The following is a 19,532-nucleotide window of genomic DNA, read 5'->3' on the forward strand; positions in this document are numbered from 1 at the left end:
TGTGTATACACATTAAGCATACGATTTTATTTTAAATTATATAAATGTGCATTTCCTCTCCCATCTTTTCACACAGGAACAAGGCTTCTTCTTTAAGTAAGGAACGATTGACAAGGGGTCCACATTCGCTTTCTGCATTAACCGTATCCTTAATGTACATCTAAGATTCCCTGTTTTGGTTTCTTAAGTGAAGTGAAAATGTAAAGACCTAGTGAAATAATCTGAGTACAGAATTTAATTTAATTTAACAAGCTTTTAGTAATTTGCCTTCATCAACTTTCCAAAGCATTCAATTTAATTTTCACCAAAACAGCTCTTTCCACCCTTGTGTTTCATTGGTCTGCATATTATTTAACTAAATTACATAATTACGGCGCACGGCTTGAGTGCTCCCGGCGCCAGACGGCCACCATGAAGTTCAACCCCTTCGTGACCTCGGACCGCAGCAAAAACCGCAAACGCCACTTCAATGCCCCCTCGCACGTGCGCAGGAAGATCATGTCGTCCCCGCTCTCCAAGGAGCTGCGGCAGAAGTACAATGTCCGCTCTATGCCTATCCGCAAGGACGACGAGGTCCAGGTGGTTCGAGGACACTACAAAGGTCAGCAAATTGGCAAGGTAGTCCAGGTGTACAGAAAGAAATATGTCATCTACATAGAGCGAGTGCAGCGTGAGAAGGCTAATGGCACAACTGTCCATGTGGGCATTCACCCAAGCAAGGTGGTTATCACCAGGCTAAAACTGGACAAAGATCGGAAAAAAATCCTTGAACGAAAAGCCAAGTCTCGACAAGTTGGAAAAGAGAAAGGCAAATATAAGGAAGAACTTATTGAGAAAATGCAGGAGTGAATCTAACCTGTTGTGCAGCCACGGTTTAACTGCAAATTTTTAGCCTAGTGTGTGTTTCTTTGGAATTTTTCAAGATTTCTCTGGAACGTTTCATTTGCCTTCTGTTTTGTTACTGATCTGTGGCTCTATATCCACATTTGCGACTTTGATTAATTTGGAAATGTTTCCTAATTCTGAATGGTATTTGCAATGTTTTATAAGTAAAATCCATCTTATTATAAAATAAATAAATAAATAAATAAATATTACATAATTACAATGACTTTCAACCAGTATAAACTGGTTTGGGAACCAGCACCCTGGCTCTTGGAAAACACACAATTAACTGTGAGAGCAAAAGCACAGGGGTGTTCTAGAGAGTAGCCCACCAGCCATCCAGGCGAGCGCACTGTAATCAGCATCTTGCAGAGAGGGACTTGCAGAAACTTGGTTAAGAGAGTATTCAGAAAACTAGTGACCTGGAACATATTTTCATATGCATATCATCCAATATCCTCTACTGTGAACCATCTGTTCATTTACCTATTTTTCTAATAGATTATCTTTTAAAAAATTATTTACAAGTGTTCTTTTTAAATCCTGGATACTAATGCTTTGCCTTCTACTTACCAAAAATATTTCCTACCAGGCCCTTGCCTATCTACTAACTACTTTTTGTAGTTATTCTATTTTACAAAAGTATTTAATTTTGATGTAATGAAAAAAATTGTTTTCGGCTTTTGCTGTCTTGTTTAAGAAAGCTTCCCTTTGCTAAGATTCTAAACATATTCTCCCACATTTTCTTGCAATACTTTAAAAAATTTTGTTATTCCCCAGGTTCCAGATGAGAAACTTGAAGTACAGAAGTTTTTTTTTTTTTTTTTTTTTTTGTCGTTTTTTTTTTTCGTGACCGGCACTCAGCCAGTGAGTGCACCGGTCATTCCTATATAGGATCCGAACCCGCTGCGGGAGCGTCGCCGCGCTCCCAGCGCAGCACTCTACCGAGTGCGCCACGGGCTCGGCCCGAAGTACAGAAGTTTTAAATATTTAGCCAAAATTATAAAGCTAGAAATAGTGGATCTAGGATCCATATTGGTATTGTATAATGCAAAGCCAATGCTACTATTTCACACCACCTTCCTTAAGAAGAAATTAAAGTCTGAGAGAGGCAAAGTGGAATGAATGGATGTTAAGCAATGATGAAAATTGGAATAAATGCACATCTTTGTTTTGAGAGTACATAAATGTTTGACATACAAATGATTCATCATCGGCCTCAGAAAACCAGCATGATCTCCATCCATAGACACCATGGTCAAAAGGCTCAAGTAACAGGAGGTCTCAAGCATTTATTGAGCAACTACTAGGTGCTATGCACTGTTAGGTGCTAGACATTTAACTGTAAACCAAAAAGATAAAGTTTTTAGTCTCCTGAGCTTACAGTCTAAAAGACAGATATATATATTAAGCAAATTACTCACAAATAGTTATTCTGAAACAGTTTTGCTGAGTACTATAAAGGAAATCACAAATGTAATCAGAGAGAATGAAGGAGCACGAACTTGGTTGGGACTGTCTGGAGAGGCTTTCCCCAGACAGCTAAATTTAGCCTGTAGCCTTAAGCATAAATAAGAGTAAACCCAGGCAAAAATGAGGGGGTGGAGTGTTGAGGGGAAAGGCATATTCTAGGCTGGGAACAGCAAGTGTGGAGGTTCTGAGTACGAATCCGGACTTTAGAAAAACTGAAACCCACCGATGGGGCGGGACATGGTGAGCAAAGACGGCAGTGGTAAGACAAAAACCAAAGTCTCACATAGGCACAAATACCACAAACAGAGGGTTTTGAAGTGGACCTTGAAGTCTGAAGATACTTTCTTTGACCATGGTCTCTTCTCTTCCCTTTGGCTGCCTCATTTATTCCCGAGTGTTCAGCTATCAAATCAATCCAAATGAGCACCGCCAGGTCCAACTATGCTTACGGATTCATTCATCCATTCATTCAAGCCAACAAAAATATATTGAACAACCAATATGTCCCAAGCAATGCTGCCGAGTGCCACACCTTCATTTCAGCTCGTTCACTAGACTTCTCCACATGGGTGCTCCGCAAGTTCTTAAAGCTTTGCTTGCCCAACACCAGCCTCTGCTTTCACACTGTACCTTGAACTGTGGTCATTCAGTCACATGCCTTCCATCTAGCTACCAGAAAGTGAGCTCCCGAGGTTGGGATTTCTGTCCCATGTGCCTTTGTTTCCCCCAGGCCGAGAGGCTAAGAATCTGCAGGTGTTCTGTTACTGCATTTATTACATTGTCGTGTGCTCGGTGGCTTACCTTTCTCTCTTGTGCACTATACTATGAGATTTTTAAGGGTGGGCAAGAATGAATCACGAATAAATAAGTAAACACCTTATATTTTTGTCAAACACAATCTTCCTACTGATTTCACCATGTCATTGAGGTCACTACCTATTCTCACCACCGCCAATCCATCATCTTTCCAGGTGGTATTATCATTATCTCCTGATCCTTCTGCCTCCTTTCATATGCAATGAGCTGTCAAACCTTGCTGCTTCTACTTCTGCAGTCTTACCCAAATCTTTTCTATTCTCCATGTCACTACGGGTTCAGACTCATTGCCTCTTGCAAAAACTATTAGGACCGGTCTCCCAGCTTGGCTCCCCATATCAATCCATATTACACCTGCTGCTGTCACATTAACTCTCCCGAATTGTAATCCCATCCTGCCAGTCCTGGCTTAAAAACATTCAAACTTCCTCATAATCCACTGCATTAATTTCAGACCCCTCAGCTGGATATCAAGGTTCTATATATTATACCACCGGCATTGTGATTCTAATCTCTCACTGTTTCCCTACCGACACCTTTTCCCCATCCCTGTCACTCCCCAAACAATACTACGTGCCTTTTATTAAATATGTCTTGTGTGTTCCATCTGTTACTTTTTTTTTTTTTTTCTTTTCAGTCTTTTTGTGACCGGCAAGGGGATCGCAACCCTTGGCGTGGTGTCGCCCACACCGCGCTCAGCCAGTGAGCGCACCGGCCATCCCTATATACGATCCGAACCCGTGGCGGGAGCGTCACTGTGCACCCAAGCGCCGCACTCTCCCGAGCAAGCCACGGGGTCGGCCAGGGCCGGCCCCCCCCATCTGTTACTTCTGCCTGGGGCATTCGTCCTTATTCCATACTTTCAGGCCCATCATAAATACCAGCTCTATCATGAAGTAGGTCCTGATACCCCAACAGACATGAACGCTGTCTCCTTTGAATATCTGCAGTATTTTCTTTCTTGGAATTCAATATTGCCTGGCTTTATTTATAGTCATTCAGTACTTATCTTGTCTACTGCAATATAAGCTCCTTGAAGTGAGGGTCAATGGTTTCCTTATTTTTCTGCAGAGCCTAGTACAGTGCCTTGTACACAAGAGGCAATCAATACATACTTGTTGAACTGAACTGTTCTCTCAACTTTACTGTAAGCTCCTTCAGGACTGTGACTTTTAGGTACCCCGTGTGTCTCAATACTTACTAAGTGCTCTGTACATAACAGGTGCTCAAAACATACTTTAAATAATTTCATGGTTCCAGGGCAAGGTTCTTCAAAATACATGTCCCATTGGCATTGACCTAAAATCTCTTACCAATCAACATAAAGGAAAAAAGAAACACTAGTTCTAACATTCTTTATTCATTCCTCTTGTTTTATATGATAATCCCTCTTACTAGGTGCTTATCATGTATTAGGCACTCAGTCTGACAACCATCACCTCACGTACCATGACACTGTTTTATCCCCACTTGAAGTGGGCTGGTTTAGAGAAGTGAAGTAACTTGATCCCACCATGAGCAAGTGGCAGAGCTGAGACCTGAGCCCAGGAGGTTTCTGCCTCAAGAGCCCAGTCCAGTCCTCACCATCATACCATCCTGCCTTTATTATGCTTGCTGAGCCCCTGAATTTCACAACTTGAGTGAAAAAAACCACAACTTTTTAAAACACTTCAACCTATGTCTTGAAATTATTCTTTGGAGCATAAGAATGTCTTGACTCACAGATTATTTTAAAGTACATGAAAAATAAAGAATTGTTAAATCTATTTCATGTGCCTTCCATTGTCAGCTTCATGTTGGGGAGGCTATTAGTTTTTTTCAGACAACATGCATGGTCAATACTTGATTATGCACCCCAAAACATGGAGTAGGTAACAAAGACAACATACTACCAGGTAACTGAAAATCATTTAATTTTGAAAAGCAGTCTGGAAATTTCAGAATCAAAGATAGCCATTTACTCTCCATGCCCCAAGTGAAACTTCAGAAACTTGAAAACTCCTGTTAGTAGCCTGGACCCTGATTGGCTGGCAGAGTAAAGGATGGCTGTCACAGATAATCCACAGTAAGTCAGAATGACCAGAAATTTTTCTTTTTTCAAATTTCCATTTAGTCTGCATAGAAAGGTACTCGTGCCGATTCTGACCACAGTACTGGAAAATAAGACACGAGCACCAAGTAGTTGAAAGATTCCAAATTGACAGAGAAGAAAAAAGGTGTATTGACAATAAATATGATGAGAGTATACTGAGGAAAAACCCAGAAACTAAGATAAAAGGTGTTACTTCCTTTAGGATTACAGACATACAGCATGTGAAACAGAGATGCATGCTAGTAGTTAGACCCAAGGAGAGGCCACTGCCAAGTTGATCACCGATATCTCTTTATTATTAAAGATGAGATTTGTAATTCAAGCCAAAACTCTATCAAGAGAGGACAATCTCTACTTTTCAGTAAAGTACGAAAACAACTACTGACATTTCAAGTACCCAGGTTTTCGATGTATCCATTCAAAGTTTGAAACAAAATCATGTAAAAAGTCTGATAATATTAACTTTTACTATTTAGTCATGGCTACCTTGTCCTGGATTTAAGTGTAAATGTTAAAATATATCATTACTGTAGGGATGATGAATCTTTGTGACTTAAGTGATACTTTAAAATCCAGATTCCACTTATGAGGCTAAATTTTATTATCTAGAGTATTTTCACTCCTTTAAAATGATCTAAAATATTTACTTTTTGATACTTCAATATTTCAAGTTGTAGATCATATGCTCCGAAAAGAATAAAGTAAAAAGAATTAGCCTCTAATATTCACTAGTATTTCATGAAAAATGACAGCCTTAAATACTCATGAGCACTGGTTAATATTCTGCCAGCTCGCTCTGCTATTGCAGAAATCATAAAACCAAAAACAAAGCACATAATAGAAAAAGGAGTTTAAGTCAAGTGAAAATATTTTATGACATTGCAGGATTCTTAAAAATACATTTACTCAATCATAAAAAAGCAAATAACCCCCAAATAAAATATAAACAAAATATATACAAAATATAACCAAAAACAATGTTGCTCCAATACAATTGAATAAATGCATATTCTTAACAATCTGTAACCTCTTTCAAGAAACCATCTAATATGATAATTAGCTAAATATTTTTATAGAGATGGAATATTAAGGTGAAACACGTATACTGATTCACATTAAAGACAGAGGTTCCTAACTTCCTGTTTTGGATCATTACAATTCTCATATTGACTCAAAACCCACAATACGTTTAAAAACATTGGGAATGTGAAGTACCGACTCTTTGGATAGAGATTTACTTTGAAAGCACATGATTTTCCTTTGAAAGGCAACTTCCTCAACATTACATGTCCAGAATAATGAATGGTTAAATTCATCTTGACCTGGATAGAAGTTAAAAGAGGTAGAGAAAACAACAACAAAAAAACCAAAAAACTATCCTCCCCACATAAATCTCAATCTACTTCATGCTTTTTCCTTTACATTTAGCTATTTTTAAACCCTGATAATTTTGCTCTATTTTCCCTGGAGTATTTCCTATCAAGATTAAAGAAGGGCTTATTCAGAGACAAACAGGATATAGGAATAACAGTGCAGCTTCCAGGCAAGCTATAAATAGTTCCAGCATTTTCAAGAAATCTTGGGCCAGTGTGTAAATTGCAGTTTAAACATGCAGTGCAGATTTTATTGCAATGGTGTCACCAAAATTCATTGTTCAGTGAAAAATTCGATTCTTACCAAGTTTTCTTGGTTCCTCACTGCTATTTTCTGCTCCTCTTCTGCCCCATTTTTCATGTATTTGACCTCTTCCACTGGTTTGATCCTATACTCATCTGAGTGCCAAAAAAAGAAAACACATCTTACAATTTTTTCCACAATGGTAGAACAGTGTCAATTAGAAAAGCCCAATAGCGTAATTTGTTAGACCCTTTCCCCTATGGCCTTTACATATGGTTCATTTGGAACCATCTGGAGGAAGCTTAACCAGGCATCTTGTATATTTTTATAAGGTGCTCTCCTCTGTCTACTAGAAAAATCTGGGCACCACAAATGCAGCTGATAAAAGTGTTACTGCCTGGTCCTTTCACCGACAGCAAATGTTGCAGAGGAAACATGTTATTCCTTCCATCTCTACAGACTATTTGGAATCCACACATACTCAGACATATCACACAATGGTCTAAGGAGGTTAAAGAGAGTATTCTTATTTTTGCCCAAGAGAATATTAGCTCAAAAAGCCCATGGAAGCAATTTTCAGCAGTATACTCACACCTTAGTTTCCCTTTTCTTTTCCTGAAAAACAAAGTACTATTTAAGACTAAGGATTTGTACTGATAAACAAATAGATATAAACAATTGGAAATTAAAATTTTTCTTTTTGTGATCCCTATTTTAAATTTGAATGATCTGCAATTATTTCAAAAAAATTACTTATTTATGTTATATGCATATATACTTTAACTTAATCTCTATAAAGTCACATGCATGAAGAGCCATAATATCTGATAGATCTAATAGGTAGGTATATCACTCAAGGCTGGAGAGTACTGTGGAACACGCATGGAGCCTAGACCTCACAACAGCCAGAGAGAGGACATAAACCCCAATATCAATACACATGACAGGACAAACTCAGAAAAACTTGGAGCTAAAGTTCTTCTCCAGGATGGAGGTTTGGTAATGATGATGATGCCATTTTCATCGGACTCCTGTCAACAGGAAATGACTTGGGCACACTAAGGTCAAAAATAGGTGTCACTCTGAATCATCTTTAATCTTTACGGGAAAAATCGCAGAAATTAAGGAATTAGAAAATTTCATCAAATAACAAATTGATGATTGCCCAACACATGGCCTGGAGTAAGTCTAACTATGAGGGGCTACCTGAAAGAAAGATGCCTATCACTAGGAGAGTTCATATTTCAGTCTAGGAAGTTGCAATATATTTTCTTATTGCCTATGATTAAATAGGTACAAAATGACTATATTCTTATAAAACTTTTTGTCTTAGTATTTATAGTACCTCTTTCTAATGTAACTTCAAGTCTCCTCATACTACCCCTTAACACACTGCCTCCAAAGATGTTACAGTAGCATTTCTCCAAGTAATTACGCTGCTCAAATGTTTCTCAAAATTATCATTTTTATGAATGTAATACATTTGCATATATCTGAATAAAGACTTCATGTTCATGGCAAAGCCAATTATTTTTTTCACCTGACAATTCAAGCTAGTTAATGATTCTTCTTCTTTCTAAAGAAATTAGAAAGACTGGTGTGAGATTACAGTAATGAGCCCTTTAGGAATTCTAAGCCCTAAATGTATTAACAAGTTAATCAATGAATTCTGATCCACAATCACAACACAAAAGAATTTCCCATTCCAATTTGGTATTCAGAAGAGAAAAAAAAAAAAAGGTAAATTAACAACATCAACACATTTAATTAAGGATTACTTATTCAGAAGTTGGAAAAGCAATTGTTAATTAAAAAAGAAAAGAGACTGACAAATTATGCCTCCATTACAATTACACAGAGATAAAAACAAAGGTTAAAAATAAAGGTAAGAAATAAAAGTTAAAAATGGGCCTCCCTAACTTCATGGGATATTAATATTTGTAAACCATGGCTCACTGGGATAATTACTAACATTTAACTGAACTAAATTGTGATCTTAATTGATTATGGCAAGTCTCTAATTATTTAAAGATAAAAAATACTGATATGTAATTCCAACGGATTCTATGCTTTTGTCTAAAGGACCCAAACCCTCACATGATGGAACGGGAAGAGCACAACACTTCAGGATCAGATGAAACCTTCTGAAAGACCCAGAAGTCCCTTTGCTGACTGCGTCACAGAAAACTCTCCAAGACAGGCCCCACCCTTGCCTTGCACACTGTCCTTTCCCGTCCACCGCACCACAGCCCAGCGCAGATGCACTCGGGCAGCCTAGCAACACACAGTCTTCCTTTTCTTATCCCTCCAGGGAACACAACTCAATTGAAAGCAGTAGACAAATTATTATTATTTTTCTAATATTTTTTTCCAATAAAACGGGAAAGCTACTGACCACATGACTTTCAAAGTAGCATTATTCCAAACACAGGCCTTTTTTTTTTTTTTTTTTTTTGCCCCCTACATCAAGACAGAATCCCCACCAATTTAGAAAGAAGATAGGTTTTAACATGTCATTAACAGCTCCGGCTGGCTAGCCAACGTGGTGTTAAGAGGCACACAATATGACTGGACACAAAGAAAAAACAAACAGCCAGGACTACAAAGCCAGACCTGTCATTATTACTCACACAGCACAACCCACACAAAATCCATCATGGTATAAAACAAAAAGGCAGCAAGACCCTTAGATAAACCACAATTGGTACAAAGCAAATGCTTAAAAGTGGTGCTGGGAAGGAAGGTGTCCATGTGGAAACAGACAACTCATCAACCAACGTGTCACGCATTTCCAAGGCGATGTGGCTGTGAGGGGCAGCCCTTGCCAACTGGCCTCTGTGTGGACGAATGGAGCATTTTGGGTTATGACAGTGACACAATCACTATCAAAATCCAGTTTTCCTTTTATTGAAGGCACAGGGGAATTAATTTGGGACTTGAAGCCCCCTTAATCACAGCCCACACCAGAGTCAGTAAGGACAGCCACTGTCACATGACAGAGGGTCCTGGCACCCGAACAATGTGCCCACTTGATTAAGAGGCAGGGGAAGCACGACCTGCCTTCCCCCAGCTCACTCTGGCTCCCTCACACCTGTTTGCAATTTTTCTTTTCTTCCTGTTGCTCTTGTCAGGTGGCTTATTAAGATGCATGTCAGGAACAGGAGGCGGACTCCCGATCTTTCTGTGTAAACAGTTGCAGGCTGTGCTAATCAAAATAGATCTGGGGTAAAAGCAATGCCTTGGTAATATTTTTAGCATTTTATTCTTCAGATAATATCAGAGAAGACCTAGGACTGTATGGTGGCAATCACTGATTAAAAGAAAACTGGGTGAGAAGGTGTCAAAATAGATTCAGATTTTCACCATTTTGGTCAGCACCACGCTCACCCAGTGAGCAAACCGGCCATCCGTATATGGGATCCGAACCCGGGGCCTTGGTGTTATCAGCACCACACTCTCCCGAGTGAGCCACGGGCCGGCCCAGATTTTCACCATTTTGGAAAACAACTGTAAGATCTCTTCTTACCTCAAAGAGCAGCATTTACAGGGCTCCTCTTGCTTCCTCCTTCCCCATCTAAGATGTACTTTGTGAAAATTCCTAACTTTTTAATAACTCCAGCACTATAAACTCACTCCAGCACCTGTCTCCTAGTTGATTCCTTTGAAAGTCAGTTCTAGTAATTATAACTGTAACTTTGTAGTAGATCTTCTACCTGCAAAACTTGGGAGAGGTAGGATAGGGCTTGTAAGTTCCTGAAGGATCCTCCACTGATAGGCAAGGCTAGGAAGGCCCAGAAGGCCAAATTCTTCATGTCCCACTATTATGATTCTCAACCCTTGGAAGTGAAAATTTGGAAAAGCCAAAGATTTGCTTGGGAACTAAGTTACTGGTGTTTTCTAACAACAAGTGCACTTGAAAGTAAGACAAAAACAAAACAAAAAACTCTCTACATTTGTTTTTTTTTTTTTTTTTTTGTCGTTTTTTCGTGTCAGCTACAGGAGGGTTTCCATGCAGTAGTCTGTAAATGAAACCATCCCTCCTTATGTAGTTTCTGGGCAGGAATGCAGACTGAAATGCAAACCATTCAAAAACTCTCTACATTTGAATGGTTTGCATTTCAGTCTGCATTCCTGCCCAGAAACTACATAAAGGAGGGATGGTTTCATTTACAGACTACTGCATGGAAACCCTCCTGTAGCTGAGCCATGTCAGTAAGAGGACCAACAACCTTGTACTAAGGTCTTGGAGGGAGGGGGCCGTGTCATCTAGAGAAGGAGAAAGGAAACATTTCCTTCTCTTTTCCTGGACGTAAGGCTTGAACTAGGCCAATATTTTTAACAGGCAATGATTGTCGTTGATGGCAAGCAACCTCCTCTTCTAAACCCGTCTCGAACCTCCGTGGAAGCCCTCCTTAAGCCTCCAATGCACTCTGCAGCTTCCCGAGCTCCCTCCCTGGCCTCCCCCACTCTCCACCTCTATCGTGGCAATCCACTTAGACATGTCTCAAAGGCCATTTTCCTTCTCAGACTTTCTCTCATGCCCAATCAAAAGATGATTTTTGTTTTAGGAATCTCTCACTGGTGCACTGCTAAGGAATACAAAATAAAGAAAGAAAAAAAAATTGAGGCTGGTTGTTTGCTACGGATGGGAGTGGGATGTGGGGTCCACAGTTAATTTTTTAGGGCAGGAAATCAACATTGGACAAGCCAGTCCCACCCAGCCTTTATCCTTTTGGGGTTGCTGAGTTTTTGGGACCCATGGATTGCCACTTTGGATCAAATCTGGAAATTTGTATGCTAAAATTCCTTTCTCCCTCCCGCCCTCCAGTGGTGCTGGAATGGGAACCCAGGCCGGATGACTTCAGAGCCCACATTCTTCACTGCTATGCCTGTGCCTTTGAACTTGTCTCACCCCTCCTGTCATCTTAATCTCCAAAATACAGTTTTGTGCTTCTCATTTCTGTAGCAATAGGCCAGTGCCTAATAAATATTTGTTGAATAGAACAGAAGTTTGTTGCAGAGGCATTAAAGAGCAGAGACTAGTGAAGGCTTTGATCCTGTCAGCATATCTAACCTGGTTCACTTTTAAACTCTCATCTGGAAAGCATTTACTCAGTACAGTCTGAGGACCTACTATGTGCTGGGCTCTGAGATAAGCAATGCAGGGGGTATGGAGAGAAGGGGATGGAGGAAGCCAGGTAACAGCGCCCAAAGCAAACCAGCTGTCTTGAGGGGAAGACTCATGCTCTGGGAACCTGCCTTCTACTCAAGCACATTCCTCAGCAACACAGACTAGCCCCATTTCACTCTTCCACAGTCCACCAGGACTGACTCTAAATTGAAACTACCTCATGCACCAAGTAGAGATGCAGTTGAAGGCCCTCCTAAACCATCAGCAATTCCCTGTATAGGTCAATGCCCTAGTGATAATTACTATATCTTCACTTATAAGAAAGGGATTTAGTTACTTCCACTGTAATAGTTATTGTTAAGCAATGTCTAAAGCAATCATGAGCTGCCAATTCTAAATGTTTTGAACATTTCTAAGATGAGGTTTTGGTGCATCTAATCTAAAATATTCTCAGATCTTTCCAGACTTTGTCTCAAATCAACCTAATAAAGGAAAACTAATTTCAAAATAAGATCGTTTGATACATGAGGTTCTAATGATCAAAAATATAAGTTGTTAAAAATAATAAGCATGAAAATTATGTTTTTAGACTTTGGATTTGTGGAGACTAGACATGAGAGATGTCTGGCACTGATGTCTACTAGGGGAAGTATAAAGATTGTTCTTATTTGTACATATCCCCCTTTATGACACCTCATAATTCCAAAAATGTTAATATCACTAAGACAGCCATTCTTACATGCCTTTCGTATCCTTATTCACTAGTGAAACCTAATGCTTGTTTACATTTAAACAAGAGATTAAAATAAACAGAGATAAAAGGCCTCGGGGGTGGTGCTTGCTACTGCCTTGATAGTGGACGACCCATTTCAATGCACCCTCACTAATAAAGGCTATTATCATTTTTAAAAATATGTAATGAACTGAAGGGTGAAAAAATGATATCTAATTTTTCAACTTAATGTTTTAGAATTGACTAGTGATACTGGATACTTTTTCCATGTGTTGATCACTCATTTGTACCTCTTCCTTTTTGAAGTGTCTCTTCAGATCCTTTGCCCTTTTTTTCTTACCAGAGGTGTGGTATTTTTCTTATTGACTGCTATGGACTCTCTGTAAATTACCGCACTTTGTGGACATACTTCTGGCCCAAAGAGGTCTGAGCAAAAATACCTCTTGATTTTCGTTCAGTCGTGGAAATGGAAGCATCTATCTGCTTTCTGTGCTTGAGTAAAGTGCTGGGCTGTCCCCTGCTGTCCTTTCTATGTTTCTTCCTCACTTCAACAATATTTATTAAACACCTACTACGTGACAGAGACCATGCTTAGTCCTGGGGCTATGTCTAGGAACAGGAAGCAGTCCCTGTTCTGAAGAAACTCGCAGCCAGTTGGGGGAATGTAAGAAAATAAGGAGGTACAGGGCACAATGTTCACGGCCATGAGAAGCACATGTGTGGTTGGGTGGTTGGAAGAACAGAAAGGAGGGACCCACAACCAAGGTTAGGGAGAGTGTTGGAGGACTTGACATATCTCAGTGAAGTCCTGAGGGACACTGGTTTGTGTGGGAAGCAGAGGTTCAGGCAAGGGAAGAGTGAGTTCATAGGTCAGAGAGAACATGGCAGACACGCAGAATTCCAGGGTGTATAGAGAAAGGTAAAGAGAAGGAGATGACAGGGGACTCTGGAAGACCTCTTCTGCAAGTCCCGCTGAAGACTCAGGCTCCACTGTGAAGGTGATAGGACCTCCCCTGCCAGTGTCCAAGCACCGAAGCCACCATCACAAGCTAAGCCTCTGCCCTCTGGACTGCCCTCAACCATCTCCTCTGGAGAGACCCTAACCAGCATCATCCAGCTTTCTGCCTCTCTCTGAAAGGAGCAGCAGCAAAGGCAGACCTTATATCCAAAGATGGACCAGTCTGTGGAGGCAGGTGAAGACGACCACATGGAGAAGACTGTGAAGGAGCCACAGAGAAGCCACATGAGGGGACTTTATCCTGGAGTCAGGTGGTGGGGGCTGGTGGGGATGAAGCTTAAGACACAGTATCTGTCAGACCTTGTTTCTGTCCTCCTCAATAGACATGCACTCACCTGGAGGTACTGCAAGACTGAGGAAGGTTGGGATGAGGGTTTGGAATCCATCCTAGAGCAAAAAGAGAATGCCACTGAATCCTGACCCTAGCCCCTTCTCCTTCGACTGGCACTGAGATGGATGTCAGTGAATCACAAGGAACGGAGCACTGGCTTCAAAAGGCCTTTCTCTTCTGCACCTGGCTTTGTGACTTGCCAGCTGTGTGCCATGGAGGTAGGGTATGGACCCCTCTGAGTGAACTGAGCGAGTTAAAATGTGTATGCACAGGATGGTATGGTCTCTTAGCATTCTAGGGTCCATGTTTTTGAGAGGACAAGATGAGAGGTACCCTCAGCTGCAAGGAGGGGAGGGTGGTCTTAGGGTTTGGAGTTCCATGGGAAGGATCAAAAATGATAAAGCTTCTGTCGTTAAAGCAACTTTAATAATTAAGACTGGACCTGCAGGCCCCATTCCTGAATCACTGAATCATTCAGAGGCCAGACAACACATTTCCTTCATTTATTTGGGGTTCATTATTCAGTGACCAAGGAACTATCATCCAGTCATTAAGGGCCCCAGAACATTCATCTTCTGACAAGCTCCAACAGAAGACATACAACCAGATCCAAATCCAGCCTGGACTCCTTTGAAAAAGCATACTGCAAACCAAGGCTTTTCATGCGAGAAGGGGGCTTAATTTCTATCCTATACAGTAATAATTTCCAGTCAAGAAACAGAAAGAGTGGCTGAGGATTCAGAGCCACTCCTGGAAAGGGAAGGCATACAGGGTTGTTCCGACAGAGATTTGTCGAATTTCTCAAGAGCCCTGCTCTCCCCGGTGCTAGTTCTCCACCCACCACAGACCTGCTAGGACTCCTGAGAAGTCTCAGGTCAGCTAAATCCTCTCTGCTTTTCTGAGTACGGCTCCTGTTATCCTTGATAACCACTCAGGATAAAAGTCTGCCCAGGCGAATATCCTCTCCCCTGCTTTGATTCAATCCCTACATCAGCCCTATGAGGCTGGTATGATAACCCCCTTTTACAGCTGTAGAGATATTAGCCCCTGATTGGCTAGTCAAGTGGCGGTGTCAAACCAGGTGGGTCTAAGTCCAGGACCAGGCTCTTAAGTACCAAGTCAGTTTTGTTTTGTTTTGTTTTTTAACTGCAAACACAGGAAATAATTTCTTCAGAAGATGATACAAGCATAAAGTAGAAATGGATTTAGAAAGGATTCAAACAAATTTGTAAATTACAGCAATATAAATAAAAGTGCTAAGTACATTTAACCTTCGGGGATAACATCAGGAAAACTACCATATCTTCCCCTGTCAAGTCTCTGGAGCCTTAATCAGTGGGAAAATACCATCCTTGTGCTCCCTAAGTTAGGAACAAATATGATATCCAAAGAAAGTGTTGTAAAAATTTTCATTAAAATGGTAGTTTGACCACCACTACATTTAACAGAAGAAAACTGAAGTTTTCTTCTAATCTACAGTATTGATGCAATGTCTTTATAAGAGCTTGTTATTTGAAAAGATAACTTTATTTTAAGGTCACCTGCTATACTACTACAACTTTGATATACGTTCTTAGCATTAAGACCAAGCAATAAAATCAAGGATCTCTTCCTTCACCGAGGTGAGGAGGAGGAGAGGAGAAATGAGAGCTGTCATTCACAGGACCCCTTCAATGTTCCAGAACCAGTTCTGAAAGCTTGACATACAACAGCCCACTTAATGCTTCCAACAGCTCTGTGGAGTAGAACCATTGATTTCTCCATCACACGGGGAAGGAAACTGAGGCACGGAGCATCCACTTGACTAGCTGCACAACTACTGAGTGGGACTGACAGGCCTTGAATCCAGGTAGTTTGATTCAGAGCCCACGCTCTCATTAGTTCCCCACAAATGAGGAGCAAAGTGAATTTCTGATAAAAAGGAAAATTCTCTTTGTATACTGATTTCCATTACAAAACCTGCAGGTACTGTTCCACGTCACAGAATGTATCCTCTCCCTGAATGGAAGTCATCCTTAAGATTAATCTTTTCAGGTCAGGCATTTAAAACTATATACATGGCATGAAAAGGTTAAACAGAATCTAAAATAAACACAAATGGTGATATTCTTTTTTAAGGAAAACTATTAGCAATAACGGCAAATATGAAAAGATACTAATACAGTGTCTCACATGCCCTCCTTTGTATATAAAATTGATAAAACTCCATCATCAGGAGAGCCTGAAACAGGAGTTGTTCTTCCAATGCTGACAAGAAATTGCTGATTCATCTACAGTCGCTTCTTCACTGCCATCCGAGACCAATGGTCTTGAATTTACAGGATGGCTGGTTAGGATTAGCAAATGGTAGAAATGATATGACCTTTCCAGAACTCTTCCTCACTGGTGTGGCTGCCTTCCAAACAGTTAACACTTTGACCAAAGGTAGGGGTGGGGGGGTGGGGTGTGTGTGTGTGTGTGTGTGTGTGTGTGTGTGTGTGTGTGTGTGTGTGTAGAAGAAGTTTTATCTTAATGATCTTAATGTCCATTTGGCTTAACTTCTTTAATTGGCTTCTGACTTCAGTGAATTTCTGTTAAGGAGAAGATTCTCAGATAATAACTATAACAGAGAAACATATTACCATGTGAGCATTCCAGGATCCCTGCCCCTAAGCTGCCTTGCAGAGAGGAGCTGTGTCTGGCCAGATGGGCTCTGTGCTTTTGTGATGCAGATTGGCGCAGGGGTGAGGAGGTTAGTGGGAGAATTGCGGCAGTCTGCACTGACACTGGAGCGCACAGAGCTAATGACAGGAGAAGAATAGGTACAGCCAGGAGCAGAAAATCCCCAGTAGACTGGGCTGCAGGGAAAGTTTTGCAGAAAATTAGAGAAGAGAGATTTTTGCGATAGTCAAAAGAAAGATAGAACAAGGACCATATGATCATCTCTATAGATGCTGAAAAAGCATTTGATAAAGTTCAGCACTCATTCATGACAAAGACCCTCTATAAGTTAGGTATAGAGGGAAAGTATCTCAACATAATTAAAGCCATATATGCCAAACCCACTGCCAATATCATCCTGAATGGGGAAAAGCTGAAAGCTTTTCCTTTAAGAACAGGCACTAGACAAGGATGCCCACTCTCACCACTTCTATTCAACATAGTGTTGGAAGTACTAGCCAGAGCAATCAGAGAAGAGAAGGAAATAAAGGGCATCCAGATTGGAAAAGATGAAGTCAAACTGTCCCTGTTTGCAGATGACATGATCCTATATATCGGACAGCCTAAAACCTCTACAAAAAAACTGTTGGAATTGATAAATGATTTCAGCACAGTAGCAGGATACAAAATCAACACACAAAAATCAGTAGCATTTCTTTTCTCCAATAGTGAACATGCAGAAGGAGAAATCAAGAAAGCCTGCCCATTTACAATAGCCACCAAAAAAATAAAATACTTAGGAATTGAGTTAACCAAGGATGTGAAAAATCTCTATAATGAGAACTACAAACCACTGCTGAGAGAAATTAGAGAGGATACAAGAAGATGGAAAGATATTCCATGCTCTTGGATTGGAAGAATCAACATAGTGAAAATGTCCATACTACCCAAAGTGATATACAAATTCAATGCAATCCCCATCAAAATTCCAAAGACATTTTTCTCAGAAATGGAAAAAAATATTCAGACATTTATATGGAACAATAAAAGACCACGAATAGCCAAAGCAATGCTCAGCAAAAAAAATAAAGCTGGAGGCATAACACTACCTGACTTTAAGCTATACTACAAAGCTATAATAACCAAAACAGTATGGTACTGGCATAAAAACAGACACACTGACCAATGGAATAGAATAGAGAATCCAGAAATCAACCCACACACTTACTGCCATCTGATCTTTGACAAAGGCACCAAGCCTATTCAGTGGCGAAGGGACTGCCTCTTCAGCAAGTGGTGCTGGGATAACTGGATATCGATATGCAGGAGAATGAAACTAGATCCATACCTCTCACCGTATACTAAAATCAACTCAAAATGGATTAAGGATTTAAATATACACCCTGAGACAATAAAACTTCTTAAAGAAAACATAGGAGAAACACTTCAGGAAATAGGACTGGGCACAGACTTCATGAATACGACCCCAAAAGCACGGGCAACCAAAGGAAAAATAAACAAATGGGATTCTATCAAACTAAAAAGCTTTTGCACAGCAAAAGAAACAATTAAAAGAGTTAAAAGACAACCAACAGAGTGGGAGAAAATATTTGCAAAATATACATCTGACAAAGGATTAATATCCAGAATATATAAGGAACTCAAACAACTTTACAAGAAGAAAACAAGCAACCCAATTAAAAAATGGGCAAAAGAGCTAAGTAGGCATTTCTCTAAGGAAGATATCCAAATGGCCAACAGACATATGAAAAATGCTCAACATCACTCAGCATCCGGGAAATGCAAATCAAAACCACATTGAGATACCATCTAACCCCAGTTAGGATGGCTAAAATCCAAAAGACTGTGAACGATAAATGCTGGCGAGGCTGCGGAGAAAAAGGAACTCTCATACATTGTTGGTGGGACTGCAAAATGGTGCAGCCTCTATGGAAAATGGTATGGAGGTTCCTTAAACAATTGCAAATAGATCTACCATACGACCCAGCCATCCCACTGTTGGGAATATACCCAGAGGAATGGAAATCATCAAGTCGAAGGTATACCTGTTCCCCAATGTTCATCGCAGCACTCTTTACAATAGCCAAGAGTTGGAACCAGCCCAAATGCCCATCATCAGATGAGTGGATACGGAAAATGTGGTACATCTACACAATGGAATACTACTCAGCTATAAAAACGAATGAAATACTGCCATTTGCAACAACATGGATGGACCTTGAGAGAATTATATTAAGTGAAACAAGTCAGGCACAGAAAGAGAAATACCACATGTTCTCACTTATTGGAGGGAGCTAAAAATTAATATATAAATTCACACACACACATACACACACACACACAAACCGGGGGGGGGGGGAAGAAGATATAACAACCACAATTATTTGAAGTTGATACAACAAGCAAACAGAAAGGACATTGTCAGGGGGGAGGGGGGGAGGGAGAAGGGAGGGAGGTTTTGGTGATGGGAAGCAATAATCAGCTACAATGTATATCGACAAAATAAAATTAAAAAAAAAAAAAAAAAAAAAAGAAAGATAGAGAAATAGACAAAAAGTCACTATAGTGGCAGAAAGCTATAGATTCATGAAAGAGTAGATTTCAGTATGTTGTGCTGTGGTTTATGAATGGGATGCCTCTTGGGTATTCTTCGAGTATTCAGTGAAAACTTAAATTGCTTTTCAATGATATTTGGTGTTTCTTTGAATAGGTCTCTGGACCGAAGCTGGCTTCCAGGGGTCCTGACTCTATCTGGGTTATACAACTATTGGGAAG

At 40.2% G+C, this 19,532-nt stretch overlaps 2 protein-coding genes across 5 annotated transcripts in view; one reads left to right on the forward strand and one right to left on the reverse strand.

Moving 5' to 3' along the window:
• LOC134384741 (uncharacterized protein C1orf21 homolog) overlaps positions 1–19,532 on the reverse strand; it is a 197,960-nt gene that overhangs the window by 68,320 nt on the left and 110,108 nt on the right. For all 4 annotated transcript variants that reach the window (XM_063106455.1, XM_063106453.1, XM_063106452.1 and 1 more), the window contains one exon: positions 6,944–7,038. In XM_063106455.1, the coding sequence (XP_062962525.1) occupies positions 6,944–7,038 (95 nt within the window). The remainder of the gene's footprint in view (positions 1–6,943; positions 7,039–19,532) is intronic.
• Positions 370–1,065, forward strand: LOC134383992 (ribosomal protein uL24-like). The gene has a single exon (XM_063105578.1). The coding sequence runs from the start codon at positions 412–414 to the stop codon at positions 847–849; it is 438 nt and encodes a 145-aa protein (XP_062961648.1). The 5' UTR covers positions 370–411; the 3' UTR covers positions 850–1,065.

The sequence above is a fragment of the Cynocephalus volans genome, chromosome 8 (genome assembly GCF_027409185.1).
Source record: "Cynocephalus volans isolate mCynVol1 chromosome 8, mCynVol1.pri, whole genome shotgun sequence".
NCBI classification, from domain to species: domain Eukaryota; kingdom Metazoa; phylum Chordata; class Mammalia; order Dermoptera; family Cynocephalidae; genus Cynocephalus; species Cynocephalus volans.

Bases quoted from the DNA above. Each gene is read 5' to 3' on its own strand.
- LOC134383992 (XM_063105578.1), top strand. From the start codon at position 412: ATGAAGTTCAACCCCTTCGTGACCTCGGACCGCAGCAAAAACCGCAAA.